General features: G+C 43.2%; 1 protein-coding gene across 3 annotated transcripts in view; it reads right to left on the reverse strand.

The window, feature by feature from the left end:
• EZH1 (enhancer of zeste 1 polycomb repressive complex 2 subunit) overlaps positions 1-27,278 on the reverse strand; it is a 31,792-nt gene extending 4,514 nt beyond the window's left edge. The window contains exons 1-16 of one of the 3 annotated variants that reach the window (XM_035027169.1): positions 27,231-27,278; positions 18,319-18,410; positions 16,930-17,057; positions 16,688-16,816; positions 15,430-15,549; positions 13,952-14,072; positions 11,198-11,374; positions 10,031-10,133; positions 9,337-9,500; positions 8,867-8,958; positions 5,153-5,333; positions 4,708-4,904; positions 3,139-3,230; positions 1,960-2,000; positions 1,345-1,470; positions 210-388 (exon numbers count right to left, since the gene is read on the reverse strand). In XM_035027169.1, the coding sequence (XP_034883060.1) occupies positions 210-388; positions 1,345-1,470; positions 1,960-2,000; positions 3,139-3,230; positions 4,708-4,904; positions 5,153-5,333; positions 8,867-8,958; positions 9,337-9,500; positions 10,031-10,133; positions 11,198-11,374; positions 13,952-14,072; positions 15,430-15,549; positions 16,688-16,816; positions 16,930-17,046 (1,839 nt within the window). In that variant the 5' untranslated portion in view covers positions 17,047-17,057; positions 18,319-18,410; positions 27,231-27,278. Of the gene's footprint in view, positions 1-209; positions 389-1,344; positions 1,471-1,959; positions 2,001-3,138; positions 3,231-4,707; positions 4,905-5,152; positions 5,334-8,866; positions 8,959-9,336; positions 9,501-10,030; positions 10,134-11,197; positions 11,375-13,951; positions 14,073-15,429; positions 15,550-16,687; positions 16,817-16,929; positions 17,058-18,318; positions 19,549-24,747; positions 24,888-27,230 lie in introns of those variants that run through there. The other 2 variants (XM_035027171.1, XM_035027168.1) reach the window with 2 other exon arrangements.
• Positions 27,279-27,771: the final 493 nt, after the last annotated feature.

A 27,771-nucleotide genomic window follows, 5' to 3' on the forward strand; every position in this document is an offset into this window, starting at 1 on the left:
GTCCGTCCTCTCTGCTCCTCTCAAGCTGGCCAGTTCAGGGGTCACGTTTCTAACTCCTCCCCAGGACAGAAAACCACTAATTCAGTACACGCATGTCCCTTGGGATTTGCGGTAGAAGCCCTCCGAGGAGCCAGTGGAAAGAGGCCGCTGGGGCCAATGTGTCTTTCCCCCTCCGTTATCTGGCCCGCAGGCCCGAGAAAAGTCCTCACCTTCTTGAGGCCTCGCTGGATGCTGCAGTTTTTGCAGGAAACCACCTTGCAGTCCCAGTGCTCTGAGGCCCCACAGGTGAGGCACAGGTCAGGGTCACACTCTCGCACTGCCAGGTAGCAGGGACACTGCTTGGTGTTGCACTGGGTCTTACAGCGACAGCCAGGAAAGCGATTCTGACCTGGGGGGAGAGGGGCGGTTAGGGACAGGGGCAGGCTAATAATGCTGGGGCTCAGGTCTGACTCCAGGGTCAGCAAGGAATGTTGTGTGTTTGGGGAGAGTTGGCAAAACAGATGAGAAGCTCCCTGGCCAATAAACATATAGTCCAGTTTCCTTCCAGAGAAAATGGAGTGCCTCCCAACATTCATGCCTGGGAGTCAAAAAAGCAGGTTTGACTATTGAGAGGTGTTTCCTAGAGATTCCTCAACAATGCTCTCCCTCCCCCTTGTTCGTGGAATTTGGAAGGGAGGTGGTGGGTGGTCCAGAGAAAATGAAATCAGTGCTTTTCACTGCTAAAGCATCACCATCAAAACAAGAATCATTTTGAGAACAGAATGCATCCGTTCTAAGCTGCCCTCCTCCACCCACTGCCCTCCCCAGCACAGTGCCTCTCTGCTGTGGCTGAGACTGGTATCTGCCAGGGGTTAGAAGGTATTTCCAGCACAACTGCCTGGGCACCAAGTTCTGCAGGCTCTGGGGGCTGTTCTCAAACCGTTCAGCCCCAAGCGGGGAAGGGCACGGTGTGATAAGAAGTGAAGGAGAAGCACGTTTAGCCTCTGTCCTACTTCTGCTGATCCAGACGGCCTGATATGAAAACTCCAAGTATTAAACTGAATACATGAATCATAACCTGTGTCTGTTGTAACACAACATCCTAGAAAGGGAGGCTGTGACTGAGCCTGAAGGAAAAAGAGTCCCATGTTTCTGATTTCTGTGTAATTGTTGCTTTTAGAATGAAACACCTACGGGTTTTTAAAAAATGACTTTTCCAGATCTTAAGTATCTTGTTTCCTCTGCAGAATGCTTAAAACACAGCAGAGAGAACCTCAGAAGGCCCAGAGGCAGCAAGGGGCGCAGGCGGGCTGCACCAGGGCCGACTGTCTGGGAGCACTACCGGGGAAAGCGGAGAACGCTTACAGTCCGGGTTGCACTGGCAGAACTTCTCACAGAAATTCTGTGTCATGATGCAGGGGCAGGTGCTGTCACAGGGGCGGTCTGGATGGTCGCAGGGCTGGTAGTTGTACACTTGTGTGGAAGAGTTATCTAGGAAAGAAATGAGTAGACTTGAACATTGCTGTGCCCACGCCCTGTGGTCGTCCTCCCTCCCAACTGTCCAATGGCCCCGACTGGGGGAGGCTGTCCCAGCCATCACTGTAGGCACACATTTAGCACCTGAAGCGAGAAGCACTCAGAGATGATGGTTGTTCGGCAGCTACCATGGGGTGATTTGCTTTGTGGGGAGAGTGTGGAAATGGCCCGGGACAGGAGAGCCATTCCAAACATTAAACGAAGTCTGGAACCTGGCAAATGGCTCACTAGGCAAGTCAGAGACCACAAGGCTCACCACTCTGCCTCCGAAGAGGTGCTCTCAGTTGCAGCGAGAAACTGAGCTGTTCTCAGCTGCTGCAGACAAATCTGCAGCCTGCGGAAGCGGTGCAGGGTCAACAAGTGCCGCTGTAGCTGGGGCAGGCGGGGGACTGCAGGGGTGTGACCTCGGGCTGAACTGCCCAAGAGCGCCCTGCTGCAACTTACCTTTCTTCAGCTGAATTTTCCTGCAGTGTGCAGCCCACAACCTGAAAAAGAGAGACGGATGGGCCTGGGTCATGACTCTAGGGAACTCTGCAGATTTGGATAAATAACAATGCGACCTGCTCTGAGGGACTGTGGTTTGATGACTGGGGACTATCCTCCCCAAATCCCTTCACAGGAGGCCTCTACCCTGGTAGGTGGATGCTAGAGTCCAACTGGAGTCCAGCTGCTCTATGCTTCGAGATTTAAATATAAACAACAAAGATGCCTAAAAACAAACACAAACCTAACCCTCTGTGTCTATTATAATGCTATTGTTTCTCCTTCTCCCTCTCCTCCCCACCTCCCTCCTTCTCTTTGGGGAAGGTGGGGGGATGTGGAGGAACTGCAGGATGGGGATGTAGGAAGAGTTTTCAGGAATCTGCTGAGTGAAGGAACTGAGGGGGAGAAGAAGCTACACGGACTTCCTTCTCCATCTACAATTGGTGCCAGTTCCTTCCTTCACTAGGTGATAGTCATTAGGGAGCCAAGGCAGGCAGAATGTTGAATTAAAAAAAAAATCTTCCAGGGGCGACTGGGTGGCTCAGTCATTAAGTGGCTGCCTTCGGCTCAGGTCATGATCCCAGGGTCCTGGGATCGAGTCCCACATCGGGCTCCCTGCTCGGCGGGAAGCCTGCTTCTCCCTCTCCCACTCCCCCTGCTTGTGTTCCTGCTCTCGCTGTCTCTTTCTCTGTCAAATAAATAAACAAAATCTTAAAAAAAAATTAAAAATTAAAATTAAAAATTAAAAAAACCTTCCAACCCTAAGCAAAGGCTAGCTAAAAGACAGTGTTATTATGCAACTTAGAAAAATAATGCAAGTGCCAAAAGAAAAAACTCTGGTCAGAGTTGAGAAGTGGGAACAGTGGTCACTAACCCAACGAGGAGAAATGGCCTCAGGGTGGAGCCATGAGGCCAGCTCTCATCCCACTGGCCAGGAGCTTAAAGGGAAAGCAGACACTTATCTCCTGGTCCACAACATCCAGGGACGGGAGAAGGGCTGGTCCGAGGAACAGACCCACAGGGAGCATGGAGAAGGCTGGCCCTTTAGTTGTGCAATGCTATACTCAAGAGGGAGGCAGTTGGGGAGTCCAGGGGGAGGTCAGAGCACGGGGAACAGAAAGTCCTTTGTCCAACCCTTGCCTGTGCTTTCTTTTCTTCTTCTGCGACGGGTTCATGAGCTCATCTGTTGGCAGCTTCAGGATAAGTGATTCTTTGACTGCAAACTGAAAGACCTGGAAGAGAAATCCAACAGGACCTGTCACTCCTTGAGCCAGGTGGTCAGATAAGTGAGCCAACCAGGTGCTGGGCATGGGAGCGTTCTGGAGAGCTCGAAGGCAGCTGACTGAGCACTTAGGGAGAGACAGAGTGGCACTGGGATATCGCATCACTGGCCTGGAGTTAATTCTTCACTACCTAGCCTGACTCAAGAAAAGAGAAATACTGAGCACAGTTACAACTTTCCTAGTCAGTAGCTTTTGATACCTCTGCCTACCAAGCCCTGAGTAGGATGATTCTTATCAACATTATCTGTCTCTTCTTAAGAAAGGCGACTTTGGGTACCTTGCGGAACCGAGTGGAAGAGAGGATACAAGCAGCACCACTTGGCTAACCACTAGCTCCCCCTGCTGGTATGAAGAGGGCAGAGTCTTGTCTATTTCAGTAAGCCAGCATTTCTGGAAGGCTGGTTTCTTTCCAACGTGCTTCTTTCCTATAGCATTCGGTTTTTTTGCTTCTTTTCCTTTTTGGCTGTGGGCCCTCTTGAGATTCTGTGAAAAGCACAGATCTTCTCAGGAAAATACATACAAAATTGTGTTGCACATGATTCTGTAGATTTTTAGGTTAAGAACCTGTGCCTCAAGGAAACAAGTATGAGCTCCAAAATGAAAGAAAAGGGCAATTCTCTTTACGCTTCTATTGCTTGTTCTAAGTAGAGGCATCATGCAGAAGAGGCCACAGAGACTCCTCCAAAAGTCAGGGAGCTAAGCAGCATGGCACAGTTCTGGTGTTCCTTTCCTATTGGACAGACCAGCCCTAACACCCGGGGACTCCCTGTCCCTGCTCTTCGGTCTGTCTTCTCATTGCAGTCAGGCAGAGACAGAGGGGCACTGGGACACCAGGTCCCACTGCCTCCAGAGCATCAGCGGCTGCTACCAGACTGTGATTCTAGTGATGGCATGAATGAGAACGGTGCGGTCCAGGCCCAGCTATCGGGGGTGGCAATTAGAAAAGCTAGCAATAGAACATCTGGAGGAAAAAGCAACTGAGGAGACTGACAGAGGGGCTGGGAGTGGCAGCTGCAGAAGCAGGAGCAGAAACATGCCAGATAAGAAGGTCCCCTGAAAGAGTTGGGAGCCCCTTCTAGGAAAGGGGTACACATTTAGAAAGACAGATAGGAACCAGAAACAAAGAACAAAGACCAAAAAAAGATAAAAGAGTATAGAAACATCCAGAAGAGTTAGATAGTGGCTAGAGGCAGAAATAAGAATTCAGCGAAGAGGAGAGCAGGTCCCCACGCACTGCGAGGCCTGGCATCTGCAGAAGGTCCCAGGTTTGGGGAACCCACCTCGTGGCCCAGAAGCACCCACTCACGAGAGACTGAGCCTAAGACAGCTTCCCTTGAGGTGGGCAGCCACACAAGATGGCAAAAGGGCTGACAGAGCAGTGGACGAAAGGAGGGCCGCGCGTGTCCCTGCTCTTCTCTGCTAGTACCTGCTTGCACGTCTTGGTGCCCAGAAGTCTGGCTATTGAACAGAAGTTGTTGAAGTAGGTGCCATGAAAGACTCGAAAAAGGGATTCCTCAGCCCCAGTCCATTCCACAGGCTCCGAGGGTGCCTCCACTACACAGAGCTGAGGTGGGGCCGGACTAGCCTTCTGCTTCGTGGGGGTCTGACAGCGAGAGTTGGCCTCTAAGAGAGGAGGAGATAAGAAACAGGACAAGAGAGAATGCAGTTGTCATCAGCAGCTTGCCGCAGACTCTGAAGGACTTCATGCTACCCTGAGGAACCAAAACATCTCCTGTCTCTACTGCCTATGGCGAAGCTGTAGAAAGAACTAACCGTTTTTAAAAGGTAGTTAACTTCAAGTGTTAGGCAGTGATCCCGCGTTTAGCAGAGGCCTTGAGTAGAAAGAAAAGATCGCTTTCTGTTCAGTGTACCTGAGGAACTGGAGGCCCAGTCATTGCCTGTATCCCTGTCACTGTCCCCTTCTTTAGTCTCAGCCACAGCAGAGGCTGAAGTGTTGGAGCAGGAAGCACTGACCATGTGGTGCCTTCGCCGGCGGCGACCGGAGCACTTGGAGCGAGGGTTGTGAAGCATGGCGTACTCCTTTGCTCCTTCCTGCAACGGATATGGTACAGCTGGGAAGCGGGAACAGGCCCAGAGTCACCATCCTGATCCCCTCCTCACAAACCACCTTCTTTAACACCTGCGCTTACATGCAATGACCCTGTCTTTTTCTTGCTCTGTACCATGTCAGTGTGACCATATAAAAGCTGCTTAACAAACATTCTAGGGGCGCCTGGGTGGCTCAGTTGGGTGAGCATCCGACTCTTGATCTCAGCTCAGGTCTTGATCTCATGGTTGTGAGTTCAAGCCCCGCATTGGGCTCCCCACTGGGTGTGAAGCCTGCTTAAAAAAAAAAATTCTCAAACTTATAAATTTATCTAAAAAAAGATATAATCTATGCATCTTCAACTTTCCAGTGAGTTGTATCTAAAACTCATTTGCATGTCAGCTATATAGAATTTGAGAACACATTCTCCTGTAGATGAGGCAACGAGGTTCAGAAAGGGGAAGGGACCTGCTTCTCTTATACTCTATTATTATGTATTAGTATATATACTAATAGAAAACACCATATAGTATACAACATACAGTACAGTATTAATACAATAAATGTTACGTATCAAGTATATATACTATATATATATATATATGAACCATATATTAGTATATAGCTCACTGTTCCAGAATAGGAACAAGAATCAGGGCTCCCTGTCCCCAGGCCACATTGTTCTTTTTATTCTACTGCATTGCTTCTGTTTCAATAATAAAATATGTAGTCCTTAAATTTGTACAATATCACTAGTTACTTCTAGAACTTTCCTCCAAATCAGTATGTTAAACTTGGAAGGATATAGTTCATTACTTCATAGCTATGCTTTATTAAAAAAAAAAAAGACCAAATAACTATCATTCAGCTTGATCATCTATCTTCTCATCAGACTTGGTTCCCAAATACTTCTAGCTGTTTCTGAAAACCAAATCTACAAGTAAAGGATAAATGTTTACTATTACTAAGGATATTCTGATTAATATCCTGCAGGCCTTAAAGGAAATTCTAAAGGAAAAGTTTTAAAATTAACTGAATCCAACATCATGTGCCTGTGCTACCCTGTGCACACAAAGCATCGCTTACAACTATTCTAACTCAAAAGGTTTAACATAAACATAATTAGCCTCCAGAGCTAATTTTAGCTCATGGGAAATAGAGGGTAGAGAAACAAGTAACACCAGGAGAAAACCATAGACAAATCCAGAATATGGGACAGTATTCTACAAGATGATGAGCCTGGATTTTTCAAAACGAAAAGAAAAAAATGGTGTGATAATTTGAGATTAAAGGAGACTGAAAAGACGTAATAACCAAATATGACACATGACTGGATGACCTTGGTTTAGAGAAAACCCCAAACCCAGTTATCCTTGGTGCAGCTGAAAAAATTTAAATATGGAATGGACAGATGATATTATGAAATTCTTGTTAATTTTCTTAGATGTAATAATGTGATTATATAAGAGAATGCCTTTATTTTTAGGAAGTGCATGCGAGGGCGCCTGGGTGGCTCAGTTGGTTAAGTGACTGCCTTCGGCTCAGGTCATGATCCTGGAGTCCCGGGATCGAGTCCCGCATCGGGCTCCCTGCTCGGCAGGGAGTCTGCTTCTCCCTCTGACCCTCCCCGCTCTTGTGCTCTCTCTCTTTCATTCTCTCTCTCAAATAAATAAATAAAATCTTTAAAAAAAAAAAAAAGGAAGTACATGCTAAAATACTTTGCAAACAAGTATCTCAATGTCTGTGACTCATTTTCAAATGGCTCAGCAAAAGACATGCATACACAAATAGGGGGACAAAGTAAATATGGAAAAAATGTCATTAAATCTAAGACAAAGGTATCTTTCACCTTCTGTGCATGATTGAGAATGTTCTTAATAAAATGTGGGGGGGGGAATAGTCGAGCATTATAGCTGAATATGGACTGACTTCTAAAAAGCAATAAAAGAAAAACACACACACAGACATACATTTTGGGCACTGATGGCATCTTTGTGAAGCATGTACAGGGTCGCAGGGTAACTGCTGTGAGAGGGACAACATATAAATGCTGGTAAGTTGATATAACATGGTGTACTTTTTAAAAGTGTGGAGTAATTTATTTTTTTCAAGATTTTTATTTATTTGAGTGAGCAAGAGACAGAGCAAGTGAGAGACAGAGAGAGAGAGAGAAAGAGAGAGTGTGCACATGTGGGGGGAGGGGCAGAGGCAGAGGGAGAAGCAGGCTTCCCGCTGAGCAGGGAGCCCGACGCGGGGCTCGATCCCAGGACCCCGGGATCATGATCTGAGCCGAAGGCAGATGCTTAACCGACTGAGCCACCCAGGCGCCCCAAGTGTGGAGTAATTTAAAAAGCACGGCCTATGGAGTTAGACCAGAGCTTTAATTTCATCATTGCCACACCACTGACACCTTAACAAATTTTGGACAAAATACCCATAGTTTCTCCATTCGGGATGTTGTTGGAAGCATGAAAGTAAGATAATATATGGTAAGGGCCAGTGTGGTACTTGGCACGCAAGGAGTCAATGCACATCAGGGAGAAAATAAATCAGATGAAGTCTGTTTGTTCTTTTGCTATTATCATATGACTCATTTTCCACATGTATATCCAGTGGCCCTTTATACCATCTTTTCTTCTATTATCCCACTAAAGATGGTCCCAAAGGCACTTGGTTGTATAACCTAATTTTAATTGGTAGCAGAAATTTTATCAAGGTATTTTATTCTTTATCTACCCTCACTGTATGGTGCGGAAAGCAAAACTGTGTCTTTGGCTAGTGCAACTGAACCTATTCCTTTCTAGTTCTAAGCGTACCGCCTTTCCACATGAATGTAGGGGAATTTATCCTGCTGCATAAAGTCTGTCCATCAGGGAAAGGTCCATCTGGCATCTGGCTGTTTACCTTACAATGAAACATCAGTGCTTTCATGTGTTATTTCTCCTATGTTTGTATGCATTTAAAGGAAGACAGCAAAGAAAATGCTGTCACACACACGCACTCCTCACTCCATTAGACTAACTTCACAGTCCTTAGTATCTGGGAGCTCCTTAACAGCAGAGGTCATGGGGCGCCTGAGTGGCTCAGTTGGTTAAGTGTCCGACTCTTGATTTCGGCTCAGGGTCATGAGATTGAGCCCCACGTCAGGCTCTACACTCTGTGTGGACTCTACTTGAGATTCTCTCTCTGCCCCTCACCCTGCTCACTCTCTCTCTCTAAATGGATAAAGTTAAAAAAAAAAAAAAAAAAAGAGCAGAAGTCATGTTTTATCTGTGCTTTATGACCCCCAGAGTGCTACATTTTGGCTCATTTGGTTTGTATTCTCAGCAGCAGAAAACAGAAGGACCATTTCCTGCTAAATTTTCAACAGAGTTAACAATGGCAGAGCAGTTTAAGAACATACCAGCAAGGCGTGCCAGTCTGGCTCAGTCGGAGGGGCAGGTGACTCTTGATCTCGGGGTCATGAGTTTGAGCCCCATGTTGGGTGTAGAGATTATTTAAATAAATAAAAGTTAAAAAAAAAACAAAACAAACATACCAGCAAAAGGAAGCAGTCTGTGCCACATGGTTCTGGTTCAATCTTGATCTCTTTGTTCTTGCGTTTATATACATTAGGGGTAGCGTGAAAAGCTGGAAAAAACAAAACTGTCCTGTTTCCAATGGTTCATCCACTTGATAGGATGGGGAAGAACAAAACTGAATGAGGGAGCCATTGTGGGAAAATTTAGATATAAACAGCTACCATCGGGGCGCACAAAATTTAATCATTTCTGACATCAGCAATCCTTTCAGAGCTAATAGGAACAGGGACACTTAGGTTGCTGGTTATTCCGTCCTGACCGTGCAAAGCACGTCACACTACAACCGAACAAGTGAGGACCGAACCGGCCCTGTGCAAAACCATCATCCGAGCAGAAGCCAGGAACTCTGTATATTAACGGAAATAAACAGAAGGAATGGAGTTTGGGGACGGAGAACAGGAGAGCATTTCAGGGCCGCCCCACTCACGGTGGAGGAAGCAGTCGTATTTGAAGCAGCGTCGACAAAACAGTGTGTGGAAGGAGTGCAGGGACTGCTCCCGCTGCACGGACTTGGCATCAGGGCCGTCGATGTTGGGTGTGCACTGAGGGGGGAGTGCGTTGGGGTCTGACATCTCCGTTAGCTCCCGATACCTATTTTTAAAAAGAGAGGTAAGAATTCCTTCCAAGGAAATGTCTTCGCTGAGAAAGTACAGACTGCGTACTGCCACCCACCCAGGTACAGCCTGCCAAGGGAGACTGGGTTTTTTATGGGCTTCGTTGATGACGGAAGGGTGTATAACTAAGTGGATATGTCACTGCAACTGTGCAGGGCTGGGCATACGTCTGAAAGCAAAGAGAGGGCAGGCGAGAATTCTACCACTGAACCACCCATGCGAAAGCAAAGAGAGGGAAAGATTTCGTAAGCATGGTGCTGGAGTAACTGCAGAAAAATGGCCGCATTTAGAAAGTTCTCTGCCCAAACTTATTCAAAATCCAGCAATGGTGACCCTTGGTATGGGAATGGGCATTTAGAGGTAAGCAGGCAAGCAGGAAATAATCAGAAGTGCAAGCAAATCACAGTGTACTTACCAGAAACAAGGCTTTTTATTAACCAAAAATAGGCTTGAATAACAGTTTTGCCTGAGCACTCTACATGGCCTGAGCGGGACAGCTTTCCCTACCTCTCCTTCATGTCATCTGGAACACCATTCTCAGGGAACATTGAGGCAATTGCACTGAAGATCATGTCATTTGGGAACTGTTTCTTGGAACTCTTTTTGTTGCCTGAATTGGAAATGACAAAAGACTCCTGAGTGCTATAATCAGAGTATGCAAACAAAACTGTTTGGTCATTCTCCCTTAGGTCACAGCATTTTGATTAGAGCGGCTTTGTTAACCTAACCACTGACTGTTTAGGAACACATAAAGAAGGTCAGGGCTATCTGGACTTATCTAATAGGCTACCAGTAATAAGGAAATCAGAGTCATGTATACGTTCATGACAAAACCCACAGTCCAAGATGGAAACTAGAGGGAAAAACCTGAGTTTTCGTGGAGAGATGTGAGTATTGAAGAATGCCATCATAATGATGGTGCTGAAGAATAAGACAGTGACACTATGTCCCTGGACATCTAATTACATAACAGAGAGCATAATTAAACATTAAGTTAATTAAATATTAACAACACGGAAAAATGCTTATGACAGAAGATCAAAAAAAAAGGGATATAAAATTGTGTGTGGGAGGGGGCATGATCCCATTTCACATGATGCATATAAACATGTTGATTTATACATGTACTTTATTTTTTATGTATTTATTTTTAAAGATTTTATTTATTTTTTGACAGAGAGAGAGAGACAGTGAGAGAGGGAACACAAGCAGGGGGAGTGGGAGAGGGAGAAGCAGGCTTCCCGCTGAGCAGGGAGCCCGATGCGGGGCTCGATCCCAGGACCCTGGGATCATGACCTGAGCCGAAGGCAGCGGCTTAATGACTGAGCCACTGAGGCGCCCCATACATGTACTTTAAAAAGCCTGAGATATAGTTGACATATAGCATAATATTTATTTTAGGTACGTGTATGTATATATTCTTTGTGTGCGTGTGTATACACACACACACACATTTTTTAGATCTAGAAGGAAATATTAATGCTGATTATTCCTTGATAGTAAGATTATAGGATAATTATATTTTCTTCTTCATAACTTTCCATGTTTCCCAAACACACTACTTTGTTTTCCTTTTAAGTGGACCAAATGAGAAGCACCAACAGCCTTTAATAATCAACAATTCTGTTTCTCCCTTCTTCCCTCTCCCTGTCACTTTCAAAATGGATTATTTACCTTCAAGAGCGTGTCTTTTTCTCTTTCTTGTTACTGGCAGATCTTCTTTGCTATCATCTTGCTTTCCATCTGAGGTGTCATTGTGCCCTTCCTCCTCCTCATCTGAGTATTGATTCAGAGCATCTACCAACTCCAGGAAAACTGCATCACTAATCAGGACAGATCCAGGGATCATCTCTGGAACGTAAAGATTAGATGGATGAGCAGTGATTGTTTCATACTCCATTAGTCCTGCTAGGAAGATTTTCTTGTACTCACTCCTGAGACCTAGATAGATAACATATGTACATTTTTATATGAACAACCAGGAAATTACAATAATTTGATTGACTCTTATAATGGCAACAGTTCAGCTGGCTGGAGTGGGAAATCCAGTTATTATAGGCTTTATTCTTACTAGGGTAGTTCATTCCTCAGTCACAGATCAACCTGTATTTATGGTCCAAAATCTCAAAGAAGTGTACAAACGATACAGATGGAACAGAGAAAGAATGATAACATGAAAATGTACTTGGTTTTGCTGCTGATGGCTTGGTAGTGACTTCTTTGAATCAAAAGACAGCATTATCTTCCTAAAATCATACTATATAGGGTTACACTAAAACCTAGGATAACGTCTTTGAACACTAGGGGGCGCTGTGGGTAGCCAATGCATTTTCAACAGTACCCACAAGTGTCAAAACAGCTGGTGAGGCCATTGGTTTGCAAAACCATGGGGAGTCTCTCCCCATCTTTCCACTTCTTACACCCTGGCAGCCCTTTCTAGAACTACAACTAGATCCGAATGACTCGCTTTCAGGATCGTCGGAATATTATAAGCAATTTCTGGGAGTTCAGGGTATATCTGGATCAAAGTAGGACAGAGAGATTATGCTCATTGCCATTCTCAGAGAAATGAAGAACAAAATGGCTTTGGATGGATTTATGGAAAACTCCTAAGATCATACTTCTTTGTCCACTAAACTTTCTCTCCAGCCACTGATTACTATATATATAAAATCCTTTTATGTCCCAACTCTTTTTACTTCTTAATTTACATTTCTTTTAATTTTTTACTTAAATGCAATTCAGTTAACATATAGAGTATTATTAGTTTCGGGGGTAAAACTTAGTGATTCGGGCGCCTGGGTGGCTCAGTTGGTTAAGCGACTGCCTTCGGCTCAGGTCACGATCCTGGAGTCCCCGGATAGAGTCCCGCATCGGGCTCCCTGCTCGGCAGGGAGTCTGCTTCTCCCTCTGACCCTCCCCCATCTCATGCGCTCTCTCTCATTCTCTCTCTCTCAAATAAATAAATAAAATCTTAAAAAAAAAAAAAACAACTCAGTGATTCATCAGCCACATATAACACTCAGTGCTCCCCACTCCTTTTAAAATTTAACTGAGGGGGCACCTGGGTGGCCTAGTTGGATAAGCATCTGGCTCTTGGTTTTGGCTCAGGTCATGATCTCCGGGTCACGGGATCAAGCCCTGCATCGGCTCCACGCTCAGCACAGAGTCCGCTTAGGACTCTCTCTCCCTAAAATCTGTAAGAAATTTGAAAACATCTTACAGAAAAGCTGTCAGGTGTATGTAGGCCACTTAATCACTGAATATCTTGACCTGTCGACCTCTCATTGAGTACATTAGCCGTTGATAATCTGCCAATTTAAATGGCCCCTGTTTAAACTCTCATGCTTTGGAGACATACCTGTTCCAGAAGATAGCATTGAAAGTGCCACATTACACTTCTGTGGGAACTCTGCTAATGGCACTTGGGAATTGTTTTAGTTAAGTCATTTTAGATAAAACATTTATTGTCACTGGATCCAATTGTCTGGTATTGAGTTATCAGTTCTTAAAAGATAAAGATTTTGAAGAGGTATGGGAGGAAGTACATTTTATAAAATGTTACAATGAAGCTCAGAGTGACCTTTGAATAGTAGGAGTGTTAGTATGTTAAAAATCTGTAATGGACAGTTAAGGGAGTTACCAGAGAGAGAGAGAGAGAGAGAAACACATGAGCTTGCCAGGCAAGGATTGCAGTAGAGATTTTGTCTTTATCAAATAAACTTAAAGGAACAAGTTACAGTTAAAGTTTGAATGGGAGAGCCTGCCATTGTTGTTCCACATTGGATTGTTGCTGTTTACATTCCTTTGTTGAGCCTACATCTTCATAAGCTCTTTAGCAAGTGTATGTAGAACATCTACGTCTTCATAAGCTTTTTAGCAGGTATATGTTGAACACCTCTGTTCATGGTCAAGACAGGATCAGAGGCCATGGATACTGACAACTGATTTGTCTGTTTTCCTCTTTTTCCATGACTATATCTACTGCCTTGTCTTGATTTAGAAATAAAACCTGAAAACCTACAAAAATAAGTGTTTTGTGGTTTATCTAGGAATAATACAGAAAATATTGCTGTTATTTTTGGTGAAGAAAATCAATTTTGTATAGTTTATTTCAACCTAAATAAAATGTGAATTTTGTTAAAAAAAAAAAAAAAGACTCTCTCTCCCTCTCCTTTGGCCCCTCCCTCTGTTCTCTCACTCTCTAAAATAAACAAACAAACAAACAAACAAAATCTGACTGAGGACATCCCACCCCCAACCCTGAGGACATTTTTAATACAAAATGTTTACTCCTAGCCACGTGATGACACTGAAATATTCTTCAGCCTGTACACATGAGGCAGCAGATAAAAGCAAGATGATGATATACCACAGAAGGGGCACCACTCTAGTAAAGTTTCCTCCCAAAGAGCCCAGCACCACTACCTTCTTCACCATGGACTTTCCCGTCGTAGTTATTGATCAGCTCCTCAATGAAAGTCTCATCTTCTTCTTTCACCTCATCTCCCATGTAGGGAATATTGCACAAAACTGTCTCATCTTCTACCTGAAATCAAACCAGATGTGATTCATTCCATGAATCCACTAGGCATCTCCTCTTTCCTGTTTAATGGAATCTTTGCTGGGCCTTTTTTGCGGCTTGAATTTCCTGAAAACGCCTTTGGTTACAGAGTTTCCTGCATTTTTAAAGACTGGCCATTTTGTTTTGCCAGCAAAACCTCAAGTGGGAGGGGGCAATGTTACTCTTAGGGAAAAAAGTAAGTTTAACTACTTGAGGATATCAACTACCAAATGTTTAGCCTGATACTAACAGTGGTATTTCCACCAACATCTAGAATCTAACAGCATACTTATTATTCACAGTGATTCCATCTATTATCTAATTTTATCTACTAAACATCATTGTAAAACAGGTACAAATATCACTTAAACAACAGTCTAAAAAGTCTTCAATTTTAATTCTTCTCATAACTGGAGACACATAGATGAAAAGGAAGGCTTCCAAGAGTAAAATCTGCAATATAACTAGAACAGTTAGTACAGAAACTGGGCAACCATAAAGTTTCTGGATATTCTATTATACAGACTAAGACTAACCTCCCATAATCATAATAAAAAACTATGATTATAACTCATGTCAATCACACTCAGTGGGAACTTAAAGTCGATTGCAGCATGAGCTATGAACATTTCCTGGCTAAAGAAACAATACTAATGGATTTTTGGTATTGTTGTTGTTCAGCAGAAAACACGGTTGTTTTTAATTCCCCAAGTATTAAGTAAAATTACTGTGAAGTTTTATTCTAACAGATGATTCCCTTTTGTAAACCTATATCCTATTCCAGTCAGAACGGTCACCAGGCAGATGATAAACAATGGCAGTATTTAGAGAGGACTGATTATCAGAATCAAAACTAATCCTAGTAGGAATCAGTATAAAGGCCCAGATGAAAGGCTCACGGATCCATGTGCACCTCTGTTATCTCAGTTGCTTTTATAGCATCTTGCCTTTAGGGGATTCAGAAAGGATTGCTCCATCAGCAGGGAGATGTCAACCTCCTTAAGCCTCAAGTGTCTGATTTAGACTGCATTTAACTGCACATTACAAAATTGGGCCAAAGTAGTAAGGGAGAATTGGAGTCTTGCCCAGTCTCATTCATTCAAAAAGGAACCAGCATTAACTCAGAAGTACACTTCAGGGAGCATAAAACCTAACAAGTAAGAACAACTTGCTATATATATACACATATATATTTAGAGTAAATATATTACAACAGCCTGCCCTGCATGTCCAAGCTTTGTTAAGTATAATCTGACAACCTTTACCCTAAGAGAAGTGCCAGCATACAAACATAAGAAAATCATACAGTTTACACAATTACCCCAGTGCTTTCAATACATACCATAAAGTTCTGCTGGAGAGGGGACCAGGAATACATGATGGGAACCAATGCAACTGTGTTCAGAGACCTCATTAACATATGTTGGCTTGCAAATCCTGGGAAAATGCTCTCTATGGTACACTGAAATATAAGCAAAGACAATGGAGAGGGAAACGCAAGCACACAACCCAAGAGAGAACTGCAGTTTCCTTCCAAGTTGATCCCAGTAGTCTTCTAATTCTTACAAGTTAAGAGGGCTTTTAACAATCAGCTCCTAAGAGGAACCACTGGACTATAAACCACTGCAAAGCAGGGGCTATCTCTTCTTCATCTTTGTGTCATCTACAGACTCCAGCACGGTGCCTCTCACACTCAGCTGGTGTTTATTTCAATTTAAAGCTGCTGGTCTCCTTGGGCTATACACAACAGCAAAGGGCCTCTCAAAGTCCTAGGAGATGAGGAAGTTTTCCTGAGGACCTAAACGTTAAGAGAGTTGACATCAACTTAGCTGCAGAGGTGATGGAGACAGTACAGGGGAAGTGAAACAGTACAGAAACTATAGTCATATTCTGTTTTGGAAAAGAAAATTGCTTTCAATACACTACCCACTCTTTATATTTTATTTTATTTTAATCTATTTATTTTTAAAGATTTTATTTATTTACTTGAGAGAGAGAGAGCACAAGATGGGGTGGAGAGGCAGAGGCAGAGGGAGAAGCAGACTCTGCCAAGCAGGGAGCCCGATGTGGGGCTTGATCCCAGGACCCCGGGACCACAATTCAAGCCAAAGGCAGATAGACGCTCAACTGACTGAGCCACCCAGGCGCCCCTACTTTTTATATTTTAAAAATATTATCTCTTTTTAAGAAACTAGAATGAATTTTAGATTTATAAGAAGGAATATCCCTTTGATTAGTGTATTCCTGCCCATTATCCTGGGCACTTCTTTTCCAATATCAAAGTACCAGACATGCCAAACAAGGCACAAACAAGGTTGTTTTGAAGCTTGTACACAGAGCCCAGGAAATCAGACACTAAATCTTTTGTTTTTCTGTTTAAAAAAAAAAAAAACACTCATGATTATACTCATTAACTGAGGAGAATAATAGGTGAATAGGCTATTCTTTAAGTTACAGATTTACCATCCTAGTTATTCAAAGCTGACTATAATAGCCGTATCTATTAACCTTATTTATTTTCTAATACGTCACGAATACAGAAAACAAACAACTTCAGCCCAAGGAAATGAGGAAGGCTGAGCTTAGACACCCAGAAGTACCTTTTTGAGAAAAGGATGCCCGCTCACGGGCTTCATCAATTGCACAGGTTGGACACGAAGCTTCTTCCATTCTTCATTGAGGATCTGGGTTTTTTCTTGAACCTTTGCAAAATTTGCTACATACAGAGCCTAGAAAAGCCAAGGGGACAATGGTTGGGATTTCAAGAGAAGAGTTTTAAAAAGCCCAGCCCTCCACATTGGATCAATATATTAAAATAGATAACCCGGGGGTTATTTTTGACCTTGGCGCCCATATTTGCCTGAAGCCGTTTCAGCTGCCGGAGTCGCATGTATTCAGATTTGACTTTTCTTTTCCAGTAAGTGATGCATTTGGACGTTGGGGGATTTGGCATATCCATTTTGCTGTAATCTAAGAGACCCAGACATGAGAAAAGGCATTTTACTGTCTGGAAATGAAGAATTCCTCAAACTCAAACAAACATGGTCAGTCATGCTTCCATTCCCACTGCATTTACTCATAAAAACAGTTTAAAGAACCCAAATCTGTGAGTTCAACAAAAGGTTTCAATTAAAAAAAAAAAAAAAGATTTCACATCAGTAATTCCTGGCCTGATCACCAAAAAGCTCAGCCTCTGGCCTCCTGTGCTACCTTGTTTTTATTTTTTTTTAATTAATTTATTTTCAATTTATTCATTTGATACAGAGAGATACAGAGAGAGAACATGAGTAGGGAGAGAGGGAGAGGGAGAAGCAGACTCCCCACTGAGCAGGGAGCCCGATGTGGGGCTCGATCCCAGGACCCTAGGATCATGACCTGAGCCAAAGGCAGATGCTTAACCAACTGTGCCACCCAGGTGCCCCACCTACTCAACACCTTGACTAAGAGAAATGTTCAGCAGGGATCAAGTTAATATCAAAGAGCTTCAGGGGCACCTGGGTAGCTCAGTCTGTTGCTCAACCGGGTGAGCACCTGGGTGGCTCAGTCGGTTGAGCAACCGACTCTTGGTTTCGGCTCGGGTCATGATCTCAGGGTCGTGAGATCGAGCCCCACACTGGGCTCCGTGCTCAACCCAGAGTCTGCTTGAGACTTTCTCTCTCCCTCTCCCTCTCCCTCTGCCCCTCCTCCCACTCATCTCTCTCTCTCTCAAATAAGTAAATATTTTTAAAATTAATTTAAAAAAAGAGCTTCATGCATAACTTGCATATAGAACAGAAGATTCCTGCCATGGAAGAAGGAACAAAGTACAGTTATCCCTCTTGTCTACAGAAGATATGTTCCAAGACCCCCAGTGGATGCCTGAAACCATGGATAGTACTGAGCCCTACATATACTTTTTCCCTCTACACACACACCTACAATACAGTTTAATTTATAAATTAGGCACCCAAAGAGATTAACAACAAAACCCAACAATAATATAGAACAATTATAACAACAAAAAAGAGCTTCATGAAAAGATCCACCCACACTATAAAACTGTACCTGCCAAACTGTCTGAACCCCACCACATACCCAGCAATAAAGGTAGGAAATGACAACAGCATAATCTCATCTCCAAGTCAACAGCAAGACACAGAAATACAACACTGCAAATCACTTTTTTGGGGGGGGGGGTTGAATTAAGGTTCAAAGTTCTAAAAAAGTACTTACTGTAACACATTCTACCTACCTCATAGAATGCAAGGGGAAGTATCTGGTTTTATAATGTGCCTTCTGTTCTTCAGAGGAATGGCAAGACACAAAGGCAAAACAAATGTTCAGCTTTTCAAAAGAGAATAGACAGTGGTTTTGAGTCAATGGAGCATATTTTTAGACCCTGATACTCTCAGTAGGATGCTCACCCAGAACTACACGGACTTTGAGATCTGTGCTAACACTATTTCTACATGTAAGTCAGGCCCCAATCATACTTGATGCCATTTGTCCTTTCTTTTATTAAATTCTATCCTTCCAGTCACGTGTGCAAATATATTCTCACAATTACCAAGTTCACGTTTCTGCTTTACTGAACCAATTTCCAGGCTCAGCCAGCAGACCCATCAATTGTTTTAGATAAAGAACAAATATTAAGTACATGTAAAAATTCAATAAAATCTATGAGGTTATGTTTTTATTCATATTAACTACTGAGATTTCCTAGAGAACTAGTTCAATTCATTTTTTAAAAAAGATTTTATTTATTTATTTTGATATAGAGCCGAAGGCAGATGCTTAACGACTGAGCCACCCAGGTGCCCCTAGTTCAATTCATTTCACCTAGCATTTTAAGTTAATGAAAACATTACAAGGAGCTATGAAGAGTCAAAATTTGAAACAGAAACTAAAGTTTCAGGCCTTGTTCTTTAAATTTTATGAAAAAAATTTTCTTTTGGGGTTTAAGAACATATTTCTTCTAAAGAAGCATTTTTATGATTACCTGTTTTTCTCCATAAGGAATGACAGCACCGACAAGAAAACAGCAAAACTTAACCCACTATTTCACATCTGTCACAATCAGACATGATTATAATATCTCATGCACATGGACTTTAAGAGACTATACCTGATTGTTTCATTTGAAGAACCAAATGGATTAGGGTAAATGTTAAATTCAGAGGATAAAGGAAGGAAAGAATAGCAAAGAAGCAGACAGACTCACTGTGTTTACTGTTAACTCAATCAAGTGATTCAAGCTCTTAAAAACAGAATTCCCTGTGAGTTAAATATTCTCTCTCTGGGGTAAGGGAATGAAACAACAACAGCATAATCTAAGAATCTGAATCCCAGACTGCTAAGGTGCTGGGGTTACCAAAAAAAAAAAAAAAAAATCTGAATTTCTTTCCCACAAATTGCACCATCTCTCTTCGTCCTATGTCTTTTAAATACTTCTCATTCGGGCTCCTGGGTGGCTCAGTTGGTTAAGCGACTGCCTTCGGCTCAGGTCATGATCCTGGAGTCCCAGGATCGAGTCCTGCATCGGGCTCCCTGCTCGGCAGTCTGCTTCTCCCTCTGCCCCTCCCCCCTCTCATGTGCTCTCTCTCATTCTCTCTCTCTGAAATAAATAAATAAAATCTTAAAAAAAAATTAAATAAATAAATAAATACTTCTCATTCCTCATGGAATGGGGCCAAGAGAGGGGCTTTTTTTTTTTAATAAAACTATTTAAGTACATACAACACACTCACGTGTAATATTAAGTACATTGCTCACATAATTTCTGTCCTGAACAAGCATAAAACAGTCTGCTCCAGAAAATGATAAAATGATTCAAATCTAGTTTAAAACTGCCTCTCTCAAACACCTTAGGTTACCCCTATTGAGACCCAAACGTTATAGATCATAATTCAGTGAGACTTCATAACCTCCTAAAAATTGGTTTTGAACTGCAATCCTTCTCCCATTTTCTGGGGGAGCACATTTCCCTTTTTGCAATAGTAAGCTTATGTCAGGTTGCTCTGTCCATTTAAAACTGGGGATCAAATAATGGAAAAGAATAAAATCCACAGATGCTAAGGTATGTATGTGTAGATTTCTTAGAGATGGCCACAGAAAAATATCAATATTTTTGTTAAAGAAAGGAGTTATAATTGAAATGTGATCTACAGTCTGTAAAAAGAGATGACAGGACACACAGTCCAATAATTAATGGCATCATTTCTAATTTTACTCAAGTGCTTTATTCGGCCAGAGGAGTATACAGTACACACGAAAATGCCATTGAATTTTAACCAATCACAATGTAAAGTAAGTCACACTTCCTCCTTTTACAATTAATGTGATATCTGAATCTCATGTGACCATGAGCAAATATTTATTTTGCCTGGCTTTTTAATGGGTCTTCAAAGTCTCTAAAGGTTTATTTGGCAGTTGGTCAATCCCCACTGAGTGTATGAGGAAGACAGGACACACTGTTTGGAACAGATAGGTATGATTAAAATAAACACCTGAAACAGCCATAAGATGGGTTCTCATAGCATCTGCATTCCGACCAACAACTATCACTTCAAGATTTTTTTAATTTAAAAAGCAAACAAAAACTCATCATTCAGTGGAACCTATTTGGAGAAATGAGTTCATTCATCTTGGGCAAAGGGAGTGGCACACAAAAAAATACTTTATATTTCTACCAGATGGATTCTTTAGTTACTGACACATGCAAAACAGCCATTTACATTTCAGTTAAGTACTAGGCCAGTACTTTACAGCTTTTCATTATATTCACTTAAACATTGAAAATAAACTCCAAAACATAGGATGTTTTGGTCAATAAATTTAAGAATAAGCCATATATATATATATGTACATATATATATATATATATATATATATCTCCTCCAACTTAATAAGATAACCCAATAGAAAGTTGGCAAAAAATTTGAACGGATACTTCACCAAAAAAAAGATATAGGAATGGCAAATAATTGCACAAAAAGATACTCAATATCACTATTAGTCATTAGGGAAGTACAAATTAAAACCAAAATGGGAGCGCCTGGGTGGCTCAGTCGTTAAGTGTCTGCCTTTGGCTCAGGTCATGATCCTGGAGTCCTGGGATCGAGCCCCGCATCGGGTTCCCTGCTCCACAGGGAGCCTGCTTCTCCCTCTCCCTCTCCCACTCCCCCTGCTTGTGTTCCTTCTCTCTCTGTGTCTCTCTCTGTCAAATAAATAAATAAATAACATCTTAAAAAAATAAATAAATAAAACCAAAATGATGGGGGCGCCTGGGTGGCTCAGTCGATTAAGCGACCAGATTCTGGATTTCGGCTCAGGTCAGGATCTCAGGGTCATGAGATCCAGCCCTGAGTCAGGCTCTGTGTGGGGTGTGGAGTCTGCTTAAAAGATTCTCTCTCCCTCTTCCCCTTCCCCAGTGTGCTCTCTCTCTCTCTCCCTAAACAAAACAAAACCCAAAAAGCAAAAACAAAAACAAAAAAACCCAAAATGATGGACTACAACACCCCCACTAGGATGTCTAAAATCAAAAAGATTGATGATACCAATTGTTGGTGAGGATGTGGAGCAACTAGAAACCTTGTACCTTGCTGGTGGGAGTGCAAAATGGCAGAGCCACTTAAGAAAACAATTTGCTAGCTTTTTTTTTTAAATAAAGTTAAATATATACTTACCATACAACTTGGCATACAGTTTCTATTATTTATCCAAAAGAAATGAAAATATATGTCCCCACAAAGACCTCTATACAAATGTTCATAGCACCTTTATTCATAAAAGCCAATAAGTAGAAACAACACAAGTGTATCTATGAAGTGCTGAATGGATACAAATTATAGAATATACGTAATACTATGCAGCAAAAAGGGAATGAAGAGCTCCTCCTTCCTACACATGCACAATATGTCTGAAGAGCATTATGCTAAGTGAAAAAAATCAGACACACAAAAAAACTATGTACTATATGACTCCACTATTAGTGCATTCTACTAGAACGATTCTGTAAAGGGCAAATCTACATTGACAGAAAGCAGATCGGTGGTTGCCAGGAGCTGAGGTTGGGGAAAGGGATTACATGGAAAGAAGCATAAAGGAACTTTCTTGGGACTCTGAAAAATGGTCTCTACCATGGCTGTGGTGATGCTTATATGACTAGGCACTTTTATGAAAACTCACTGAACTGTATATATAAAATGTGAATTTATCATATGTAAATTTTTACTAATAAAGCTGATTAAAGAAAAAAGTAAGTCTTTCTTGATGATAGATCAATCCAGTAATTTTCTAGAGATCTTTACTATAAAAATCAGTATGCAGGGGAGCCTGGGTGGCACAGTAGGTTAAATGTCGGACTCTTCATTTCAGCTCCAGTCGTGATCTCAGCATCATGAGATCCTGCCCCATGTCAGGCTCCATGCTCAGTACAGAGTCTGCTTAAGACTCTCTCTCCCTCTGTCCCTCCCCCCTGCTTTCCCTTTCTCTCTCTAAAATAAATAAATAAACCTTTTTTAAAAAATCAGTAGGCAATTCCACCTTTTAAAAAAACTTCGGGTGAGGGCACTTGGGTGGCTCAGTCGGTTAAGCGTCCACCTTTGGCTCAGGTTATCATTCCTGGGATCTGGTCCCGCAACAGACTCCTTCCTCAGCAGGAGTCTGCTTCTCCCTCTACTCCTCCCCCCTGCTAGTGATCTCTCTCTCTCTCTCATGCTCTCTCTCAAATAAATAAATAAAATCTTAAAAAAAAAAACAAACAAAAACTTTGAGTGACTTCACAACGAATAATAACAGTAGAATGATCAATACTGGGTCATTAACTGTAAAAAAAATGTTACCTGTATGCTAATGTAAGATGTTAATAATAAGAGAAACTGGATATGGAATCTATGGAAACTCCTTCTACTACTCTTATTTAAAACTGTTCTAAAAATTTAAGTTTATTTTTTTAATTGATTTTTTTTTTAAAGATTTTATTTATTTATTTGAGACAGAATGAGAGAGAGAGCACATGAGAGGGGGGAGGGTCAGAGGCAGAAGCAGGGAGCAGGGAGCCCGATGCGGGACTCGATCCAGGGACTCCAGGATCATGACCTGAGCCGAAGGCAGTCGCTTAACCAACTGAGCCACCCAGGCGCCCTTTAAGTTTATTTTTTTAAAAAGTTGATAATTGGAAATAAGAACTACCTTATTGGGGTACTGGGGTGGCTCAGTTGGTTAAGGGACCAGCTCCTGACTTCAGCTTGGGTCATGATTTCAGGGTTGTGGGGTTGTGGGATTGAGCCCCGAGTGGGGCTCTGTGCTCAGTGGGGAGTCTGCTTGAGATTTTTCTCCCTCCCTCCCCACCAGCTAAAATAAATAAATAAATCTTTAAAAAAATAATAACTATCTTATTTACATGTCAAATCTCCACAAAAAGAGAAAGCTCATAAAAACTGAAATCTTTCCCCAGAAAATTGGATCTCAGTTTGTTTCAAAGGCTAAAACTGGAATGTAGTCTATCACTAGTTGGAAATGGGAAAACTTTATTGAAATGTTTGGAGATAAAACATTTAAAGAACAATACTCTTAAATTTAGAGAGGTTGAGATCAGAATATTAAAGTTGCAAACTATGGAGTTCTTTCACCCACATACAGGGACCCCTTTGCAGAAAGAGCTTCTCTTTGGGGCAAGTTCAACATCTTTACTACTTTCTTTTACAACAAATAATTCTATCAAACGGCAGACTAAGTAAGGCTTCAGAAGCAGATGGCACTGTAGATTTTTCAATTTTCCATCTCATTCTTTCCTTTTTAGCTCCTGGTGGAGTTGAAACACAAACAATAGGGGTGAACCTACCTCTGCAAAGAGCTCTAGAAACACACAATTGAGTCATTTCGGTGATCACCAATTTCATCAACATTCCATTAAAATCAACTCTGTGGCTAAGTACACAGCCTGATAGATCCTGCAATTAGGATTTTTAAGTACATCTTTAAATTATACCCTCCCACTTGTCCAAATTATTTACATTTGTTATTAGTTTGAGCTTCTGAGCACTCTGCATGTAGAAAGAATCTTACTAACAGGAAGCTGTGATCCTGAATTCTTATTTAAAAGAAAATTATAGCATTAATATTTTTTAGCATTGCTTGATTAAAGAGAATCAGGTCATTTGCACTGGAGACAATGGTGGTAAAAATTAAAGCAGGATGAGTCTTTAGGAGACCCATAGGAAAATGCTGGCTCTCAGGATATGTAATGCTGACTTAGAAGAGTTAAAGCAGTCTAACAGGCTAGAGCCCTACTTGGCTGGTTCTGTACTACACTAGCACAAAGCCTAATCTTTAGTGATTGCTCATTATCATTTAATAAAAAGACTTTTTAGTTATTCCATTTCAAATCAAAGTATTAAGGTAAGTGTGTCAGAGAACAACACACAAGAGGCACTAAGCCCCAACTACCAGGGCGCCTGGGTGGCTCAGTCATTAAGCGTCTGCCTTCGGCTCAGGTCATGATCTCAGGGTCCTGGGATGGAGTCCCACGTCGGGCTCCCTGCTCAGTGGGGAGTCTGCTTCTCCCTATCCCTCCCCCCTCCCACTCTCTCTCTCTCTCTCTCATTTTCTCTCTCTCTCTCCTAAAAAAAAAAAAAAATTTTAAAAAAAAAAAAAAAAAAAAAAACAACCAACCAACTACCTGTTCAGTAATTCATGATTTTAAGGTTTGGAGCACGGAGGTCCCAAATGACAGGCTGATGGAGTAAAGAGGTAGGAAGGAACCAATATTCAGATGTTCTGTTTGGACAAATTAAAAAAAAAAAAAAAAAAGCTAGGGACTTTCTGGAATGAAGGCATTCCCTAAGAGCAGTTTTTCCTTTTTAAACCTTCCCCCTCAATCCTAATCCTCTTCACCTTTCCCCATATGCTTTTTTCCCTTTTCTTTTTAGTTTTTAACTACCCTATGTAGAAAATGTAATGTGTTTTTAGGGTTGCTGCCTCGAACCTTTTTTGGTAAGTTGCTAGTCAACAATTAGAAACTTTTTACATTTAGTCCAAGACAGGAAAAAGATACACTTAATGAAATGAAGTGTTACATGCTTCAATAAGACACAAAGCAAGAGCAGGAACTGTTACCCACAGGACTAAGGAAACCAAATTTTTTATCTCAAGAATTAAATAGACAAAATTGATTATTTTAAATTGTTTTTAAAAGGCATGCTAGCTCATGGGGCGCCTAGGTGGCTCAGTCGGTTAAGCAGCTGCCCTTGGCTCAGGTCATGATCCCAGGGTCCTGGGATCGAGCCCCGCATCGGGCTCCCTGCTCCTCAGGGAGCCTGCTTCTCCCTCTCCCTCTGCCTGCCTCTCTGCCTGCTTGTGCTCTCTCTCTCTGTCAAATAAATAAATAAATAAAATCTAAAAAAAAAAAAAAAAAGGCAAGTAAGTATAAGGGAAACAAGTCTGACCACATTTTCTCACTTTTTCCCTTCTCATGAAAGTCTTCTTGGGGGTAAAATTTCAGTTTTTAATCCAAGGCTCCTTATTCTATTGCTGTTTCAAAGAGAATTAAAGTAACACCATAGTGAATAAGTTATTTCCACTTCAGGGAGTTTTGTGCTTTAGCATCAAGTTCCATGATGGGTCTAAAAGTACTCTGCCAGTTAGTGGCAGAACTAGGATCCAGACTTCCGGACTCCCAAGTTCCAGAGATCTACCCACTATTTATTTATTCCACAAATACTTACTGAGCACCTAACAATGTGCCTGGCACTATTTTAGGTGTTTAGGGTGTATCAGTGAATAAAACAGGCAAACATCCCTGCCTCGGAGAGTTAATTCACAGTGGCTGTGAGGCACACACTCTTCCTAACAGTATTATTACATTTTTATAGATGGTCCTTTCCTCTATTATAAGTGTTTTAAAGGGGGGGGGGGAAGTACTTATCTCCTAACATACACCTTCTTCTATGTAAGTAAGTAATCTCTTTTATCACTGCCACACCATCCCAGCCCTGTGGATTCCAAGGCTTAAAATAGACAAGCTCTCACAGAAACCTCTGATAGAGTTAGCACCTTCTCCGGCTGGAAACTTCCTTCAGTGCCGGTTTCCTAAACTTAAAAGCACCGGTGGGGGTGGGAGTTCCCTTCAAAGACATCACTGCACTAACCGAGGAGGAAGAGACCACACTTTCCACACCGTCTCTGCACACACCCAGTTGTTCACCGACCTCGGTTCCTTTCTCTCAACCGCGCCCCTCAATCGCTAGGCTCCCCACCCAGCTACCCCATTTACAATCCTACATGTCACCCACCAAAAGCCCACTCTCCATAGTCCACCGGGACACTAACATCCTTCTACATCCCTTTCCCTCCCCGCCCCCGGAACAATTTCTCCGTAAGAAATCAGTTCGTCCCGCATTTCCTAACTGCCACGTCCCAAATACAACACCTTGCCTTTGCTTCAAGGCGCTTCCCCTTCTATCCCTCGATCCTCAGGAGAGTTCTGGGGTGGGCAGGGGTTGGCGCGAGACCAAATGTAGAGAGAAGCGGCCAGCCTGCTACTCGGGGCCGGGACAGGGTAGAGGCGTGCGAGGCGCGTAGCGCGCAAACGTGAAGAGGCACTCCGCTCGCGCTGGACCCCGAAGTGAGTGCCCCTTTCATTCTGAGCCTAGGAACCTCCCTCGCCTCACCTTGGTCCCAGCCCTCCTTTTACTGCCACCCCTCCCTCAACACCCCCCAAAGTCATCACAAACAGCCCCCGCGTGTAGCCCTCCCAGTGCACAGCCCCAAGTCCCTGGGAGCCCACCTCGCTAACGGCCCCCACAGGTGCCACCGCCCACCCGCGCCCTCTCCGCTCCGGGGCTCCCGCCCACCCGGCCCACCCCGCCCTCCAAGGGAGTCCCCATCCCCGGGCCCGCCCCCGCCGCTCCTCCCCCGGACACACCGCCCGCCCTCCCTGCCTCAGACGCGGTCCTCGCCGGGGGCTCGTTCGTCCCATCGCCCCCTTTCCTCCAGCCCTCGGACGGGGAGGGGGCGCCCCGCTACCCCCGGCCAGGCAGGCAATGTGTCCCTCCGCTTCCTCCCAATTCTCTGACCCCTTCGCCTCTCCCTCCCTCAGGCCACGGGTGGCGAAGTGCCGAGGCCGGGCCCCACCGCCCGGCCCGGGCTTGTTTACTCACTCACCCTCCATCCCGAGCCGCAGGGACCCGCCGCTAGGACGCCTGCGCGCCGCGGCCCCGCCCCCGCGCCGCGGCCCCGCCCCGCGCCTCCTCCCGGCGCCTGCGCACTGCGCCGCCCGCGCCCCGCCCGTGGGGCCACCTGGGCTTCCTTCCTCGCACGTCTGTCGTTTGGCGCCAGTACTCCGAACTCAGGAGTGCCAGGTGATGCGGTCCGAGCCGGACGGTTTCCAAGGCGGCGCTGTCAGGGGACAGGAAGGGCTCTCGGGGAGCCTCCCAGAGCTACTAATATCTTCTTGGAGACCCTATCCAGCGGTTGCACCATCTTCACAGGCTGGCGTCAAGCCACGTTTCACTTCAGCATTTGGAACCAACCCGGAACCCCTTCATACTGATCCCTCACACCTACCAATACCTCCAAACACCCGTCTACGAGCTCTAAATTATCCTTCTTGCTTTATTTACACCCGGCTTCCCTATTTTGTCAAAAGTTTTCCCAGTCACTTAGATTCAAATGAATAGCCTTGTATCAAAGTATCTCCTCACAA

The sequence above is a fragment of the Mirounga leonina genome, unplaced genomic scaffold (genome assembly GCF_011800145.1).
Source record: "Mirounga leonina isolate KUSES-001 unplaced genomic scaffold, KU_Mleo_1.0 Mir_200, whole genome shotgun sequence".
NCBI lineage: Eukaryota > Metazoa > Chordata > Mammalia > Carnivora > Phocidae > Mirounga > Mirounga leonina.